At 44.8% G+C, this 17684-nt stretch overlaps 2 protein-coding genes across 5 annotated transcripts in view; both read right to left on the bottom strand.

The window, feature by feature from the left end:
- polb (polymerase (DNA directed), beta) overlaps window positions 1-4528 on the bottom strand; it is a 195468-nt gene extending 190940 nt beyond the window's left edge. Inside the window, exon 1 of the mRNA XM_085971302.1 lies at window positions 4295-4528. Coding sequence (XP_085827428.1) covers window positions 4295-4355 — 61 coding nt within the window. The 5' untranslated portion in view covers window positions 4356-4528. The remainder of the gene's footprint in view (window positions 1-4294) is intronic.
- Window positions 1-17684, bottom strand: part of enkd1 (enkurin domain containing 1) — a 48933-nt gene that overhangs the window by 13049 nt on the left and 18200 nt on the right. For 3 of the 4 annotated variants that reach the window (XM_085971299.1, XM_085971301.1, XM_085971298.1), the window contains 4 exons: window positions 16424-16593; window positions 15199-15335; window positions 13852-14025; window positions 7741-7934 (listed from right to left, as the gene is read on the bottom strand). In XM_085971299.1, the coding sequence (XP_085827425.1) occupies window positions 13865-14025; window positions 15199-15335; window positions 16424-16593 (468 nt within the window). In that variant the 3' untranslated portion in view covers window positions 7741-7934; window positions 13852-13864. Of the gene's footprint in view, window positions 1-7740; window positions 7935-13851; window positions 14026-15198; window positions 15336-16423; window positions 16594-17684 lie in introns of those variants that run through there. The other variant, XM_085971300.1, reaches the window with a different exon arrangement.

The raw sequence follows: 17684 nt of genomic DNA on the forward strand, positions 1-17684 counted from the left end.
TTAGGTAACCACACCTCCCCCCCCCTGACCCTGAACACGGGGGCCCCACAAGGATGTGTGCTGAGCCCCCTCCTCTACTCCCTCTTCACCCACGACTGTGCGGCTGTTAATGGTTCCAACACCATCATCAAGTTTGCGGATGACACCACGGTAGTAGGCCAGATCACCAACAACGATGAGTCAGCCTACAGGGAGGAGGTCCAGCATCTCGTGAAGTGGTGCGTTGATAACAACCTGGCCCTTAACATCAAGAAAACCAAAGAAATCATTGTGGACTTCAGGAAGTCCAAAGGCGGAAGTCACACCCCCATCCACATCAATGGGGCTGTGGTGGAAAGGGTGGACAGCTTTAAGTTCCTCAGAGTCCACATCACGGAAGACCTCTCCTGGTCCCTCAATACCTCCTCTCTGGTGAAGAAGGCCCAGCAGCACCTTTATTTCCTAAGGAGGCTGAAGGGATGTAACCTGTCACCCCCGATCCTCTCTAACTTTTACCGCTGCACTATAGAAAGCATCCTAACAAACTGTATCACAGTATGGTATGGCAGCTGTAGCTACTATGACCGGAAAGCCCTGCAGCGGGTAGTCAAAACTGCCCAACGAATTACCAGCACCCGGCTACCGACCATAGAGCACATATACCAGAAACGCTGTCTACGGAGGTCACGGTCCATCATCAAAGACCCTACCCACCCCAGCCTGTTCGCCCTCCTGCCATCTGGGAGACGCTACAGATGCATTCGCACCCGTACGACCAGATTTAGGAACAGCTTCTTTCCCAGGGCTGTCATCCTACTGAACTCCACAAATAAACTCTAAAGCCTGCACATCTGCCAATGCACTTTATTAGGGTTATGTTTATGTTAATATACTACAAGCCAAATGTATGTTGAATGTTTAAATGTCTTAATCCAAATGTACACTCTCGGGAGCCGCAAGTCTACATTTCGTTGTACTGCACTTGTGCACTAACAATGACAATAAAAGTTGATTTGATTTGATTTGATTCGACCCAATCTCTCCTCATACGTCATTCCTGCCATCCCAGGTATCAGTCTGGTGAATCTTCGCTGCACTCCCTCCATGGCAAGAACATCCTTCCTCAGATAAGGCGACCAAAACTGCACACAATACTCAAGGTGTGGCCTCACCAAGGCCCTGTACAACTGCAGCAAGACATCCTTGCTCCTGTACTCGAATCCTCTCGCTAGGAAGGCCAACATACCATTTGCCTTCTTAACTGCCTGCTGCACCTGCATGCTTACCTTCAGCGACTGGTGCACAAGGACACCCAGGTCTCGTTGCACTTCCTCTTCTCCCAATCTATTGACGTTTAGATAATAATCTGCCTTCCTGTTTTTGCCACCAAAGTGGATAACCTCGCATTTATCCACATTATACTGCATCTGCCATGCATCTGCCCAATCACCCAACCTGTCCAAATCGTACTGGAGTTTCTCGGCATCCTCCTCACAGCACACACACCCACCCAGCTTTGTGTCATCTGCAGTAGATTAGTCAAGCATGATTTACCTTTTGTAAATTCATGTTGACTTTGTCCAATCCTGTCACTGTTTTCCAAGTGCTCTGCTATTACATCTTTTATAATGGACTCCAGCATTCTCCACACTACCGAATTGTTGAACTCGATGTTGAATCCAGAAGGCTGTAAAGTGCCTAATTGAAAAATGGGGCGCTGCTCCTCGAGCTTACGTTGAGCTTCATTGGAACAGTGTAAGAGGCCGAGGACAGAGAGGTCAGAGTGGGAGTGGAGCGGAGAATTAAAGTGACAGGTGACCGGAAGCTCAGGGTCACCCTTACGGACAGATCGGAGGTGTTCCGCAAAGTGGTCACCCAATCTGCATTTGGTCTCCCCGATGTAGAGGAGACCGCATCGTGAGCAGCGAATACAGTATACTAAATTGCAAGAAGTACAAGTAAATCGCCGTTTCATCTGGAAGGGGTGTTTGGGGCCCTGGACAGTGGGAAGGGTGGAGGTAAAAGGGCAGGCGTTGCATCTCCTGCGCTTGCACGGGAAGGTGCCAGGTGAAGGGGCATTAGGGTTGATTGAGGAGTGGGCCAGGGTGCCGCGGAGGGAGCGGTCCCTTCGGAATGCTGAAAGGGGAGGCGAGGGGAAGATGTGTTTGGTGTAATGTATTATCACATGGTTTAGTATGAACATGCTCAGTTCGCTCTGGCCTAATAAAGCAAGCACATGGACTAGTAACTCATCCTGTCTCTGTCCTTCATTTGTTCTATCCACATATATTACAGTCAGGATGTCTCAAAAACAACTTCATAAATAATTAATTGCAATATAGGTGAACATGATAGCTATTTTATACACAGCAAGGTCCTTTAAACAGGAATGAGATGAGTGACTAGGCAGTAAAAAAACAGATGCAGAGGCCATTCATCTCACTTTAACTCATTCACCCAGGAAAACATTGCATTTCCCCTCCCATCCCTAACTGGATCTTGAAGGTGTTTGCCTCCAATGTCCTACCAGAACATTCCAAGTCTTGATCACTCTTTGCACGAGAAGTTCTTCCTATCATCCATCCTCAGTTTTAGCCTATGCACTTTGTTCTTAAATTAATGCTTCAGATCTGCCTTATCTATATGGTTTAATATCGTGCAAACTTATAGAATGGTTACAGCACAGAAGGAGACCATTCGGCCCGTCGAGCCCGTGCCAGCTCTCTGCAAGAGCACTTCAGCTAGTCCCACTCCCCCACCTTTTCCCCGTATCCCGGCAATTTTTTTTCCTTCAGGTACTTATCTAATTCCCTTTTGAAAGCCATGATTGAATCTGCCTCCACCACCTTTCAGGCATTGCGTTCCAGATCCTAACCACTCGCTGCATAAAGAAGTTTTTCCTCATGTCGCCACTTCTATAAAGGTTCTGCCTCAGCAATCTACTTTCAATGCCAAAGAGCCCCTGAATCTTTGGGTTACCACAAACCAATTATTTTGCTTTCGATATAATACAGACTGGTAAATTAAATAACAAATTACATGTAGGCATATTAAAATTGCTGTTGGAAGGTTGATCCTATTGACAGTGGATTTGTCACTAGGATTTGGTAAAGAAGTGACTATTGACAGCACGATCAACCTGTGTCATTGATAGCATCACAATGACTATTGACCCCTACATTCATACCGCATGATTTAAGGTTAGGGCTGGAACCCACTATTGAAAGAAAAGACAGACTTGCACCTTTCACAACCAGCGGACATCCCAAAGCAGCCAATGAAGTACTTTTGAAGCGTAGTCACTGTTCTAATGTAGGAAACACGGTAGCCAATTTGTGCACAGCAAGCTCCCACAAACAGTAATGTGATAATGACCAGATAATCTGTTTTGGTGATGTTGATTGAGGGATAAATATTGGCCAGGACACCGGGGATAACTCTTCGAAATAGTGCCATGCGATCTTTTACATTCACCTGAGCGCGCAGACTTGGCTTAACGCCTCATCCGGAAGACAGCACCTCCAACAGTGCAGTGCCTCAGCAGTACACTGGAGAGTCAGCCTAGATTTTTGTGCTCAAATCTCTGCAGTAGGACTTGAACCCACAACCTTGTGACTCAGAGGCGAGAGTGCTACCCACTGAGCCACGGCTGATTTAGGGTTAGGGCTAGGGGTTAGGATGGAATCCACTATTGACACTGCGTGATTTAGGGTTAGGGCTAAGGGTAAGGATGGAACCCGGTATGGACACTGCGTGATTTAGGGTTAGGGTTTGAACCCACTATTGACACTGCATGATTTAGGGTTAGGACTAGGGGTAAGGCTGGAACCCACTATTGACAATTTGTGATTTAGGGTTAGGGTTTGAACCCACTATTGACACTGCGTGATTTAGGGTTAGGGTTAGGACTAGGGGTAAGGATGGAACCCACTATTGACACTGCGTGAGTTAGGGTTAGGGTTAGGACTAGGGGTAAGGATGGAACCCACTATTGACACTGCGTGATTTAGGGTTAGGGTTTTAACCCACTATTGACATTGTGTGATTTAGGATTAGGGTTGGGACTAGGGGTTAGGACTGGGATTAGGATGGGACGAGGGTTTGAGGGTTGGGAGTTAGATTTAAAGTCCCCTATTGACACGTCACGATTTCGAGTTTAAATTTAGTGTTAGGATTAGGTTCGAGTGATAACCCGCTATTGACACAGTGTAAATACAGAAGGATAGTAAAGAGAGAGGCGCCAGGCCTCCCTTTAACCGCCGGGAATGCCTGCACGGCTGTGAGGAAGGGGCAGCCGGTCTGTGTGCGCCATTACCGATCAGGAAGTCGGTGATCCCCTCATTCAGCGACTCCTGCGGCGCTTTCCTTTTGCTCATTGCGGCGGCGGCGCTCAATCCAAACCGCGCTAGGGTGGGAAACAATCCGAGCAAGCGAGCCACAGCCTCGCTTCACGAACCGGCCGCCAGTGCCGCTCCCTTCCCCGGGCGAGATGCCGTCACTCCGACGCCAGGCTCCAGCCGCCCTGCTAGGCCGCGCGCGCGCGCCCCCAACCGTCAGCCGGCATTTAAAGCGCGGCGGCCGCGCGCCTCCCCGCCCCCACCAGCTGGCTTCTCCCACTCTGCACAGCTTTCATCACTGATTGATTCAGCTTCCATCATCACTTGTGAGAAGTCACACAACACCAGGTTATAGTCCAACAGCTTTATTTGAAATCACAAGCTTTCGGAGCGCTGCTCCTTCGTCAGGTGAAGTGAAGAGATGCATATAGGCACAGCATATATAGTCAGAGAACACTGCCAGATGATTACAGGTAATCTTTCTAACTGCCCTTTATCACACCTCAGCAGAGAGATAATCACAGCAATCAAAGGTGTGGATGGTGTCCAAACAGGTCAGTCAGGACACAATCCACACCTTTGATTGCTGTGATTATCTCTCTGCCAAGGTGTGATAAAGGGCAGTTAGAAAGATTACCTGTAATCATCTGGCAGTGTTCTCTGACTATATATGCTGTGCCTATATGCATCTCTTCACTTCACCTGACGAAGGAGCAGCGCTCCGAAAGCTTGTGATTTCAAATAAAGCTGTTGGACTATAACCTGGTGTTGTGCGACTTCTCACATTTGTCCACCCCAGTCCAACACCAGCATCTCCACTTCATCATCACTGATTGATTTTGTTTGCACTGTGTTTACTGAGGGAAATTGTGGAATGCGAGACTGGCACCACTGCAGGCTGAAGGTTTGCAGGATGACCAACAACAACTTGTATTTATATTGCGCCTTTAACCTAGTAAAATGTCCCACAGGAGTGTTATAAGACAAAAAATTTGACACCCAGCCACATAAGGAGAAATTAGGACAGGTGACCAAAAGCTTGGTCGAAGAGGTAGGAGCGTCTTAAAGGAGGAAAAAGAGTCCGCGATGCGGAGAGGTTTAGGCAGGGAATTCCAGAGCTTAGGGCCCAGGCAACAGAAGGTACGGCCGCCAAATGGTTGAGCGATTATAATAATCAGGAATCCTCAAGAGGGCAGAATTAGAGGAGCGCAGATATCTTGGGGTGTTGTGGGGCTGAAAGAGATTACAGAGATAGGGAGGGCCGAGGCCATGGAGGGATTTGAAAACAAGGATGAGAATTTTGAAATCGAGGCGTTGCTTAACCGGGAGCCAATGTAGGTCAGCAAGCACAGGGGTGATGGGTGAACGTGACTTGGTGAGAGTTAGTACACGGTAAGCAGAGTTTTGGAATGTGGGAGGCCGGCCAGGACATGGGAAGAATGCAATATTCCCTGAAATATTATTCATACATATTTTATTCTTACATGGAGTGTACACAGCAGAGGCAGACATCATCACCATTTTCGTATCTTCTCGCTGTTCCCTTTGAAGTAGGGGAAGGATTCGCAGGCTGACTGGCCGCGTGAATGCTCCTTCCATGGCCGTCACCATCTTTTATACCAGCCGAGAGGGTGGTCGGTCCGATATGGTGGGATGGTTTTACCAGGCGCAAATATCCTGCTGGATGTCAACCCAGAATTCAAAGCCGGAGCTCCGACTCCACTCACCGGGATGTCTGGAATGGGGCTCGAACCCTGCACCTTCTGGCCCAGAGGCAGAAATGCTACCACCACGCCAAAGGCTCACTCCAGAAACAGACCATGTCGGTGTTCATGCTCCGAGCCTCCTCCCACCCTACTTCATCTAACCCCATCAGCATATTCTTCTATTCCTTTCTCCCTCATGTGTTTAGCTAGCTTTCCCTTAAAGTCATCTATGCTATTCGCCTTAACTACTCCTTGTGGTAGCGAGTTCCACATTCTCACCACTCTCTGGGTGAAGAAGTTTCTCCTGAATTCCCAATCAGATTTATTAGTGATTATCTTCTATTTATGGTCCCTAGTTTCAGACTCCCCCACAAGTGGAAACCTCTTCACTACGTCTACCCTTCATCATTTTAAAGACCTCTATTCGGTCACCCTTCGCTTTTCTGGAGAAAAGATCTTCTGCCTGTTGCCTTTCCCAATGGTTATTAAACTGAACAAGCAAACCACTGAAAGTAGATTCTTTAATAGACTACTTTTGAGATGTCTGGATGTAAATATGGGTAAATGGATCAGTCCTGTTCCAGTTGGTTCCAAAAGCTCCGGGCTTCTTTGACCGATCCAGAACAGGTGGCCCAGCATTTTGGAGACTCGCTTAATTGATCTATTATTGGAATCAGAACATAACCTAACAGTGGGTATTCAAACGAAAATAAAACGTGGACTTACAAAAGATGGGTTCAAGCTTTGGCTGTAGACGCTTGGTGATGAAGCTCCAATGGTTATTCCCTTGAGTATAAAGGGCTGATCTAATTGAGATGTTTCAGATGATTAAAGGAGCTGATTGGGTAGTGAATAGTGATGTAGAACTTGCAGGGAACAATCATTTTGCTCTGACTAGAATATTTTAGGCACCCACATCTTCAATGACCAGTTCTACCAACCTCTGCTTTGTTGCAGGTACAAATAAGCAGTGAGCCGAACACCGCTGTCCCTGTACAGCCCGGAACTAGTAGGATGAGATGCAGAGGCATGGGGGGGGGGGAATGCACAGCCACTGCTCCCCTAAGCTCAGTTGCGAGATGATGGGTCTCTCATTGCTTTGAATCTAAAATCCAACAGTACATTTAATCAATTAATCCATCATCTGCCCTTTTTTTAAATTGAGAAATCTAGGTTAAGAGCCAAAGTTCATAGTGCACCAACATTGAAAAGAGTAGTGGGAAAGACTAGGTAAATTAAAAAGTAGTGATTAACATTAAGCGTCGATTTTAAAAGAAAGAACAAACTTGCATTTATATAGTACCTTTCATGTCCTCGGGACAACCCAAAGCACTTCACAGCCAATGAAGTACTGTTATAATATAGGCAAAACGAGGGAGAGAAGACTGAGGGAGCTCAAGAGTTCTGTAGTTTTGTGGTCCTGGGAAAGAATGAGTTAGAGTAAGAGATAGTGTAATGAGTCTTAATTCAACTCAGTGAAGATGAAAAACAAGTAGGACAGCGTATTTGGAGCTTAGGAGAAATAACAGGAGCAATCATATATCATAATATTGATAAAATGGAGAGGGTGTGCTGTTTCTGGTTGTATGACCTTTGTTAATGTGCATGATATCGATTCATGGCATAATACTATACCTACCCTCCTTGAAAATATGCTTTGAATGTCTAGAAATTTCCCTTAATTAAATATTCTAGTGCTGAAAGAATGAAAACTCACATTTTGTTTCAAAGGTTAATAAATTTAATTTAAAAATCACTGCTATTGCAAAATTAATTTCATTATATTGATATTAAAAATATTATTTACATGTCTACAGGAAAAGTTAGCAACAGACTCAGAAATCAAGGTGTGCTTTGGCCCCAAGTATGGTCAGCTCAGCTCCTGGCATCAAGCAGCTTCTCCGCTAATAGCCTGCATCAAAAATGAACAACAACCAACAGAGTTGGCATCAGATAATTCAGATAATAATTAGGGCACAAAACATGATGCTGCGTCTTCACCTTCTATAAACATATCTCTAATCAAGAGTGCAGATATGAAATCGCGGGCTTTGTAAAAAAAAAATCATTTTCTGCCAATATTTTTCACCTTTCATTCTCTCCTGAAGGCAGTATCATATAAAGGAGGTACAGTTCTACTAGCAGCAGGAGCCCTCTAGGATTTCACACAGATGGCCATGCTTCATGTGTGAGATTAGACATGGAGTGCTGCATTTTAGCCAAGCCTGATTCTATCTTAACCCGATATCCATACACGCACCGTCCAGTAGAATTCACCAGATAAGGTTCAGAATCTGAAACAATCTCCCTGCCCTTGCCAAGGTATGTGGAGTTCAACTGCAGTGCCCCAGTGATCAGGTAACTCAACACGGCAATTTTAACAAGAAAAATCTTTTCTCTGTTACAGAATCACAGAATCTACAGTGCAGATAGAGGCCATTTCGGCCCATCGAGCCTGCACCGACACATATCCCACCCTATCCCCGTAACCCCACGTATTTAATCCCCTAACACTAAGGGTCAATTTATCATAGCCAAATCAACCTAACCTGCACATCTTTGGACTGTGGGAGGAAACCGGAGCACCCGGAGGAAACCCACGCAGACACAGGGAGAATGTGCAAACTCCACACAGACAGTCGCCCGAGGCCGGATTCGAACCCGGGTCCCTGGCGCGGTGAGGCAACAGTGCTAACCACTATGCCACCGTGACAGATCAGCTGTCGATTTCCAGAGCTTTCTATATCTATTCTACAGGAAAAACTTCCCTGGTCTGTACACCTCCATATTATGCCATGCACTGCACGTTTACTTTTTAGCAAACTGGAAGGTAGTCCAGAAGCTGCTATTTCAACACCCAAAATGTCATATTAATGCAAACATGCCTTTTGCCACCAGATGGAGCTCTATGGTTTAGATCCTTCTCCAACAGTACTGCAGGTTTGACCATAAGCCTGATCATTGCGGCAATGGCTGGTTGTGCATTATTGTAATTAAGTAACACTCGTAAGATATCCTACTATAGTAAAGGATTCCAATTGTCCATACAATGCAACCCGTGAGAGGGGATGGAGCTTTCTAAAAGCAGAAATATTAAAATATCCTCAGTTTTCAAAAGGTAAAGGCAAATCAAGACCTGCAGTAAAACATTCCCCGTCACAAGCACTGTTCCCTAGCTCACGCGCAGTTGATGTGAAATGCCGCGCAGAGAACTGGGCAGTAGCTGGGACGGGAGAGGGGCCCAATACACGGTGGGCCCGGGGAGAGGGGCCCAATACACGGTGGCCCCGGGGCGGGAGAGTGGCCCAATACACGGTGGCCCAGCGGAGGGTGAGACTTGGGGGGGGGGGGGGCGGAAGGGGAGACTTAGCGGGGAGTGGGGGTCCGGAAGAAGAGAGAGGCGGCAAGGGAGAGAAAAGGGGCGAGGGTGGGAGAGGGGGAACGGAGGGAGAGAGAGAGAGAGGGAGTCTGAGAGAGGGAGATAGCGAGAGGGGGAGACGGAGGGAGAGAGAGAGGGAGACGGAGGGAGCGAGAGAGGGAGATGGAGGGAGAGAGCGAGAGAGTTGAAGACGGAGGGGGAGAGAGAGGGAGAGAGGGATAAGTGAGGGTCCAGACGCGTGTAGTCCATTCCCGGGGTCTAAGCGGCGGCCGCACTTTGGAACAACACAGGTGGAGGTGCAGCACATGTACAATGGCCGCTGGAAGGAGGCTAAAGCAAACAAGTTTTAGGTCCCCAGCGAAACAAAAATGAAAATTTTTCTTTAATTCAGAAAATTGTTTAAAGTGATGTTGAATGTCCCTTGGTAAGTTCCAGTTAAATTTTGCCAGGTGTTGTCCCCATTTTGAAAGAGTCTATCTGGGTTATTTAAATCATGTTATGAGAGTGGAAGAAGTTTGTGCCCCTGTTTGTACAACAACAACTTGTATTTATATAGCGCCTTTAACGTAGCAAAATGCCCCAAGGCGCTGCACAGGAGTATTTTAAGACAAAAAATTTGACACCGATCCACATTAGGAGAAATTAGGGCAGGTGACCAAAAGCTTGGTCAAAGAGGTAGGTTTTAAGGAGCGTCTTAAGGGTGGAAAGGCAGAGAGGTTTAGGGAGGGAATTCCAGAGCTTAAGGCCTCGGCAACTGAAGGCACGGCCCCCAATGGTGGAGCGATTATAATCGGGGATGCTCAAGAGGGCAGAATTAGAGGAGCGCAGATATCTCGGGGGGGGGGGTTGTGGGGCTGAAGGAGATTACAGAGATAGGGAGGGGCAAGGCCACGGAGGGATTTGAAAACAAGGATGAGAATTTTGAAATCGAGGTGTTGCTTAACCAGGAGCCAATTTAGGTCAGTAAGCACAGGGGTGATGGGTGAACGGGACTTGGTGCGAGTTAGGACACAGGAAGATGAGTTTTGGATCACCTCAAGTTTACGTAGGGTAGGGAGGCCAGGAGTGCGTTGGAATAGTCAAGTCTAGAGACAACAAAGGCATGGATGAGGGTTTCATCAGCGGATGAGCTGAGGCAGGGGCAGAGATGGGCGATGTTACAGAGGTGGAAATAGGCGGTCTTTGTTATGCTGCAGATATGTGGTCGGAAGCTCATTTCAGGGTCAAATATGACACCAAGGTTGTGAACAGTGTGGTTCAGCCTCAGACAGATGTTAGGGAGAGGGATGAAGTCAGTGACTAGGGAATGGAGTTTGTGGCGGGGACCGTAGACAATGGCTTCGGTCTTCCCAATATTTAATTGGAGAAGTCGATCAGAGTCTCAAAGACAGAGGGAACGGCAGCAGAAAAAGAGGAAACAACTTCTCCAAAACTGATTCCAACTCATCGCCAAGGCTGGGGAAAAATAACCTCACCGCCTTCTTAGGAAGTTTAACCACTTTATTCACTTTCTTATTTGAGCTCCGTTTGGAGTTTATTTTATTATTTTTGTAGTATGTTTAATGACAGCGATGAACAGGGAAAGAGAAACTTGGAGCAACTTCTGTCAAAGCTGCAACAAGACTTGAAAGAATTTAAAGATTTTTAATGAACTTTTCACAAAAAATGTGTTATAAACACTTTTTTCCCACCTAAGTTTCGAATATAATTTTGGAAGAAACAGAAACAAAAATCAATTTTCCCCTCCTCGAAACAAGTTTCAACCAGGTCTTGAAGTCCAAACACTTTTAAAGAGGTTCTGAAATGCTTAAAACATTTTAACATTGAAATTTCTCAATATTTGATTTTGAACGATCGACTGAAGTGAGTAGCTTTACACAAACATGCCCCATGCTGTTGAGGGAGGGGGGGAGGGCGGGAGGATTTGTCGGAATTACATATTAATATTTTATTGACTTTTTTTTTAAAGTATCACTAAGATGTTTAGGAAGAGAACCAAAAAAGGGGAAAAACATTTTATTTTGTCTGTCATTCTATAGTCCTAACAAGTCCCAGGAATAATGTAAATATAGATTTTCTCAAACGTTTAGTGGAGTATTAATGGAAACATGAGTTATGTAATGATGTATAAAAATTGCAGGAAGCTACTTTAGAAGAAACTACAATTTGTTTATTGAGATACAGAAAATACTTTGATTAAACTGATAATGTACTATTTTGATTTGGTATAAATGTTTGAAATAGGAGATTAAAAATTGAGAGTACAATGAAGTTTGTTTCCCACTACTTAATTGGGAAGTACCTAAAATAATTTAACACTTTTCATGATAAGAGCAGGGATTAATATTGTGGAGAATGTTTGAGAGAAAAACATTAGAAATGAAATTTGTAAATTACAGGAAACTTTCAATTTACCGGCACCTAAATAACCAGAAATCTCGGTTAACCGGCAAAATTCAGGAGTAGGTTCAGGTAACTTTTATTACTTGCCTTCCTCCATTTGTTGCTGTGCAAGGGTGTGGCTGCAGCTGTTGCTAAGCTACAGAGACGCTTGCAACTTGTGGCCATTGTTCTGAAGCCAAGCAACAGGGTTTGTTGCTTTATACGGAGCTCTCAGCTCCGTATCTTTTACTATAGCTTTCGGTTATCCGGAATTTTTAATGAACCGGCACCACGTCGGTCCCGTCCGTGCCGGATAAAAAAACGTTTCCTGTAACATCTTTATGTCAACATATTAGTAAACATTTCCAAGTCAGTCTGATTGGTTCTCCTGTCCAGGAAGAAAGATGAATGTTTATTTCTGTTAAATCATAGCTTTTCCTGCTTTTTGTTTTTAATTCGGTGACACAAATTATGTATGTGTTTTTCTGCACTTGCGAATAAGTGCTGCATTTCTGACATGTTACATGGGGGGTGTGCTGGTTCAAGAAGACAGTGTTTATTAATGGAAGTGATTGAAGTTGGAAATACGGATACCCGTTTGTGTTCAATTCTTTTTAATACTGTGAACTAAAGAACTACAGCACTTTATATTTGTTGGTTGTCTGGTTGCATTGCAATTAATATTCTAATTACTTATGTGGACGTCCAGCACGTCAGCACCTTAGGAAAGCCGCTGCTCCTGCTGCTCCCGCAGCCATTGCTATAGTGACATGGGGGATGGGCTAATACATTGAAAACTTTAAAATTAATACAAATTGCACAAATAGATAGGCCTCTTTCAGCTCACCTTGGGCTTTTGGATTGTTTGTCGATTCATAACCGTGTAACTGAGTGACGTTTCTGAAGTGTTAATGCATTATTATGCAGTTCTTTTATATCCCAGTCATTTCTGACAAGTAATTTTTTATTAAATAGAGTTTGCACATGATGAACTAAAAGCTTTTAATTAATCCTACCGAGGTGGTGCATTTTGGTAGGAGGAATAAGCAGGCGACCGACTCCTTGGAAAATAAGAGTCTAAATGGGGTAGATGTGCAAAGGGATCTCGGGGTACAGATTCACAAATCATTAAAAGTAGTGACGCAGGTTTAAAAAAAACATAAAAGTGCAAATAAAGCACTGGGGCTCATTTCTAGAGGAATAGAATTCAAAAGCAGAGAAGTTATGTTAAACTTGTAGAGAACCTTGTCTGATTGTCTCATGATTAGAGCCGGTGGGGTGACAATATGGCATTACTGTATATAAGTGGTTGCTGTTGCTGTTTTAAAATTTGCTCACGGACGAAGAGGTCGCACTCAAAGGAGTTCATGCCCCGCTCAGTACAAAAAAAAGGGAACATTGGTCACGTGTTTATTCTATCTCTCATGCTGCCTACAGATTCAAGTATTTCCCTGATAGAGCTACTGAAAAGGATACAGAAAGTTACCCAGGAATGGAAGAATGAGGAGGAAAAAACCATCAGCCCAACTGGCATAGGCCATTTTTTCCCCTCCTTAACCCCTTGCCAGTTTTGTCCTGAAAGCCTTGACTCCTTACAGGGGTACGGGTGCTGATCACCCTGCCGCACCTCCCCAAATGGGAATTCTTCAACGTGAGACTCGACAATGAGCAGTGATTGACTGTTGTGGGGGGAGAGGGGGCATCACACACACACACAATTCCAATGGGTCATTATAAAGCGATCAAGAGTGGAACCCTGCCCAATTTCAGTGTGATGAATTGCAATGCCTCAACTACTAACTCAGCACAGACCACGGGTCAAACTGGAGACCTTCTGGACTGTTCGCTATCAACGGAGCCACTTAGGAAGCACTGAGACCAGTTTTCTGCATCTTCCTCCAACCTCGGTTTTCAAAACAATTACATGCAGGGTAACCGTTGATTCAGTCTTGCTATTACACACCTCACCTCTCCTCTCCCTCTCATAACCACTTTGATCAAAAATGTTATCCTCAAGCAATATATAAAATACTCTCCCACAGAAAAGTTGCTACAACCTAGATTTTACCTCACTGAGCTGCTCAGTCACTGATTTTGATGAAAACTTTGGGCCGTGAGAAGATTTTGATGGCCTCTTCAATCTCCGCCAGCTTCTTCTCAAGGTCTGTGCGTCTATTCCGCATGCCAATAGTATCCACTCGTACAGGGAACATCAGCAATTGTTTGGTCAGCTGCTGCTGGGCTGGGGGAGGCAGATTAAACCATGTGAGCCGGCAATGCAGAGTTAATAATGTATTTCAAAGACCATACTTCTGTGCAATCCAATAATCATTAGACGATAGCTCCAAACCAGTTTACTGCTTCTTCCCCCAGCAACTCTCCTCAGAAAATGCTGGAAATACACAGGTCTAACAGCATCTGAAAAGATTCTGTGTCAGATGTGGAAAAAGGGAAGACAAGCCTCTCATAAAATTGACCAAAACAGAAAGGAGGTTATCAGATAAGAGCACAGCTATAGTAACCACTATGACAAAGAGATTTCATAGTCCGAAAACAGATTTTGAAAAGCTGGAAGGATACTTCTGTACTGCTTTTTGTCTCTCCATGACGTTCCATTCTCTATCAAAGTAGCTATAAGGCTTTTCCAAATGTTACCCTGTAATTGGCTGCTGTGTCAGCAGCCCAAGTTGAGTTGCTCTTTAATCCAATCTTGGTCAGGACGGCAGAACAGCAAGGCTCTCAATCTCTACAAACTCCATCAATGCCACTGCCGGAGACCAACAAAGCCTCCGGCTTTTGAGGGTGTTGGGAGTGGAATTCCCAAATGTGAGTGTCAATCAAAATTGATATTCAAATTCAGGCTTCTGTGTCACGAGTCCAACCCTCCAGTGCTGTAACTTCTAGGCTATCACACTTCAAATCTGGAGCCAAATGGAACTAAACTATACAAATCCCAGAATAAGCAGCAATTATGTACAGGAAACTTTCGATTAACCGGCCCCTAAATAACCGGAACGCTCTATCCACCGGCAAAATTCAGGAGTCGGTTCAGGTAACTTTTATTACTTTTTTTACTCCATGTGTTGCTGTGCAAGGGTGTAGCTGAAGCTGTTGCTAAGCTACAGAGACGCTTGCAACTTGTGCCGATTGTTTTGAAGCACAGGGTTTGTTGCTTTATACGGAGCTCTGAGCTCCGTATCTTTTACTATAGCGTTCGGTTATTCGGAATTGTTGATGAACCGGCACCACGTCGGTCCTGTCCGTGCCGGATACCAGAAAGTTTCCTGTAAAAGGCTTAATCCATGTCTGTAAAGCAGTGAATGATTAGTAAATTCCTTGAAAAGGTACAGATTGATTAACAAACTCTGGGCTCGATACATTATCCTCTAAAGCAGTGAGAGCACATCACACATACTTTGTTGAAGGGAATTGAGTGTTTCCAGCCGTTCGTTCTCTGGCATCCTAGTGTGGCCAGGAGGCATGCTGGGGTCAGGGGTGTTTTTCCGTCGTTCTTCGGCTTCTTTTCGCCACTGATTCCTCCGTTCAATCAAACTGGAAACAGTGAAGACATGAATTAGATATTAGAAAACTAGGAAAATGGAAAATTTACAGATAAAGGAGAAAAAACACAGGCAGAAAGGCAAAGAATACAATTTGGCGATTTAACTTTGGGGTGAAGGTTATGTCAACAAAGTGTTCTGTCTTTCAAATGAAGAAACCAAGGTGAAGGATCATGGCCAGACTGTAGGACACCGGCATGGTTAAAATTAATTTAAAAAAAAGAAAAGGCAAGAATAATCAGCAACTAGTGATTAAGCAATGCCAACCGTGAGTTTTCAAAGCCTGCAGAGTGTAGAAGGAAAGGAAGCCCGAGGGAGGTGAGGCAGCACGGTGGCATAGTGGTTAGCATTGTTGCCTCACAGCGCCAGGGACCCGGGTTCAAATCCGGCCTCGGGTGACTGTCTGTGTGGAGTTTGCACATTCTCCCCGTGTTTGCGTGGGTTTTCTCCGGGTGCTCCGGTTTCCTCCCACAGTCCAAAGATGTGCGGGTTAGGTTGATTGGCATGATAAAAAAATTGGCCCTTAGTGTTAGGGGGGATTAAATACGTGGAGTTACGGGGATAGGGCTTGGGTGGGATGGCTGTCGGTGTAGGGACCGGGTGCTAGGGTTTGGATGATCAGCCATGATCTCGTTGAATGGCGGAGCAGGCTCGAAGGGCCGAATGGCCTACTCCTGCTCCTATCTTCTATGTTTCTATGTTTCTATGAGTTCCACAGTTTGAGGTTCTGGGAATGAATGATGAAAGAAGGCAGCTCTGCAGTAAATGCTGATTTCAACAGAGTGAGGAAGCAGGGAGGAGGAAGAGCTCGTAAGACAGCGGATTTTGAGCTTATGAGGAACAAGGATGTTCAGGAAAACAGTGACCACACCTGCACTGGAGAGATGTGAAAGGTTGTGACGGAGAGATAGAGATTGGAGGTTTGAAGTGAGACAGGGATGATCTCTGGAATGTAAACTAGCTAGTACACCAAAAGCTTTATATGTAGTGGACTGATTTAAATGAATCAGCACAGAAGAGGAAGTGGAAAAAGAAAAGGGATTGATTAGGTCCTATGACGCCACAATAATCCATGCTTACTACTGTGGCAGCTGTCCTTTGTTCTTGCTTATGTATTCTTGCTGTTCTTTCGCTTTCCTATCCAGCACGTCTGCAAGCGACTGCAGAGATTTGGAGCGTCGCACGGGCATTCTCCTTGCATTCTGTGCGTTGTGTCTGACAAAATCTACATCAACACCTTTGACTTGAATCTTGAATAAAAAAACAATAAGGAGATTGGTAACTGTGATAAGGAATTAAATGTTTTACTTTATAAGTCACACAACATAACATTTACAGGCAGAGTGTGATCAGGCAAATCTCTCCACAAAAGGTTTGCCAGATATGTTCTAGGCAATGATTTCCTAAGTTGGTATTTATATCCCCTCACCTTGATCAGCACAAAATAGTTACATTTAAAACACTGGGGAGGGAATCGAAACATAAGAATATACATCTGAGAATCAGGTTATATATAGAAAGGCCAAAGGAGAAGTGAAAAAGAAAATAAGTGGGGCAAAGAGAGGGTATGAGAACAGAATGGCAGCCAACATAAAAGGTAATCCTAAAGTCTTCTATAGGCATATAAATAGTAAACGGGTAGCAAAAGGAGGGGTGGGGCCGATTAGGGACCAAAAAAGAGACCTATGCATGGAGGCAGAGGGTATGACTGAGGTACTAAATGAGTACTTTGCATCTGTCTTCACCAAGGAAGAAGATGCTGCCATAGACATAGTGAAGGAGGAGGTAGTGGAGACACTTGATAGTATAAAAATTGATAAAGAAAGGGTGTAAAGTTAAACCCAGCAACTACAGGCCAGTCAGTTTAACCTTGGTAGTGAGGAAGCTTTTAGAAACAGTAATCAGGGACAAAATTAACAGTCACTTGGATAGGTGTGGATTAATTAAGGAAAGTCAGCACGGATTTGTTAAAGGCAAATCTTGTTTAACCAAATTAATTGAGTTTTTTGACGAGGTAACAGAGAGGGTTGATGAGGGCAATGCGGTTGACCTAGTGTACGTGGATTTCCAAAAGGCGTTCGACAAAGTGCCATAAAATAAGGCTCGACAGCAAAGTTGAAGCCCATGGAATAAAAGGGACAGTGGCAGCATGGATATGAAATTGGTTAAGTGACAGGAAACAGACAGTAGTGGTGAACGGTTGTTTTTCGGACTGGAGGAACATATACAGTGGTGTTCCCCAGGGGTCGGTTCTAGGACCACTGCTTTTCTTGATATATATTAATGACTTGGATGTTGGTGTACAGGGCACAATTTCAAAATCTGCAGATGACACAAAACT

Source organism: Somniosus microcephalus, chromosome 30 (assembly GCF_052327205.1).
Source record: "Somniosus microcephalus isolate GS21.2 chromosome 30, FLI_Smic_1.0, whole genome shotgun sequence".
Lineage (NCBI taxonomy): Eukaryota > Metazoa > Chordata > Chondrichthyes > Squaliformes > Somniosidae > Somniosus > Somniosus microcephalus.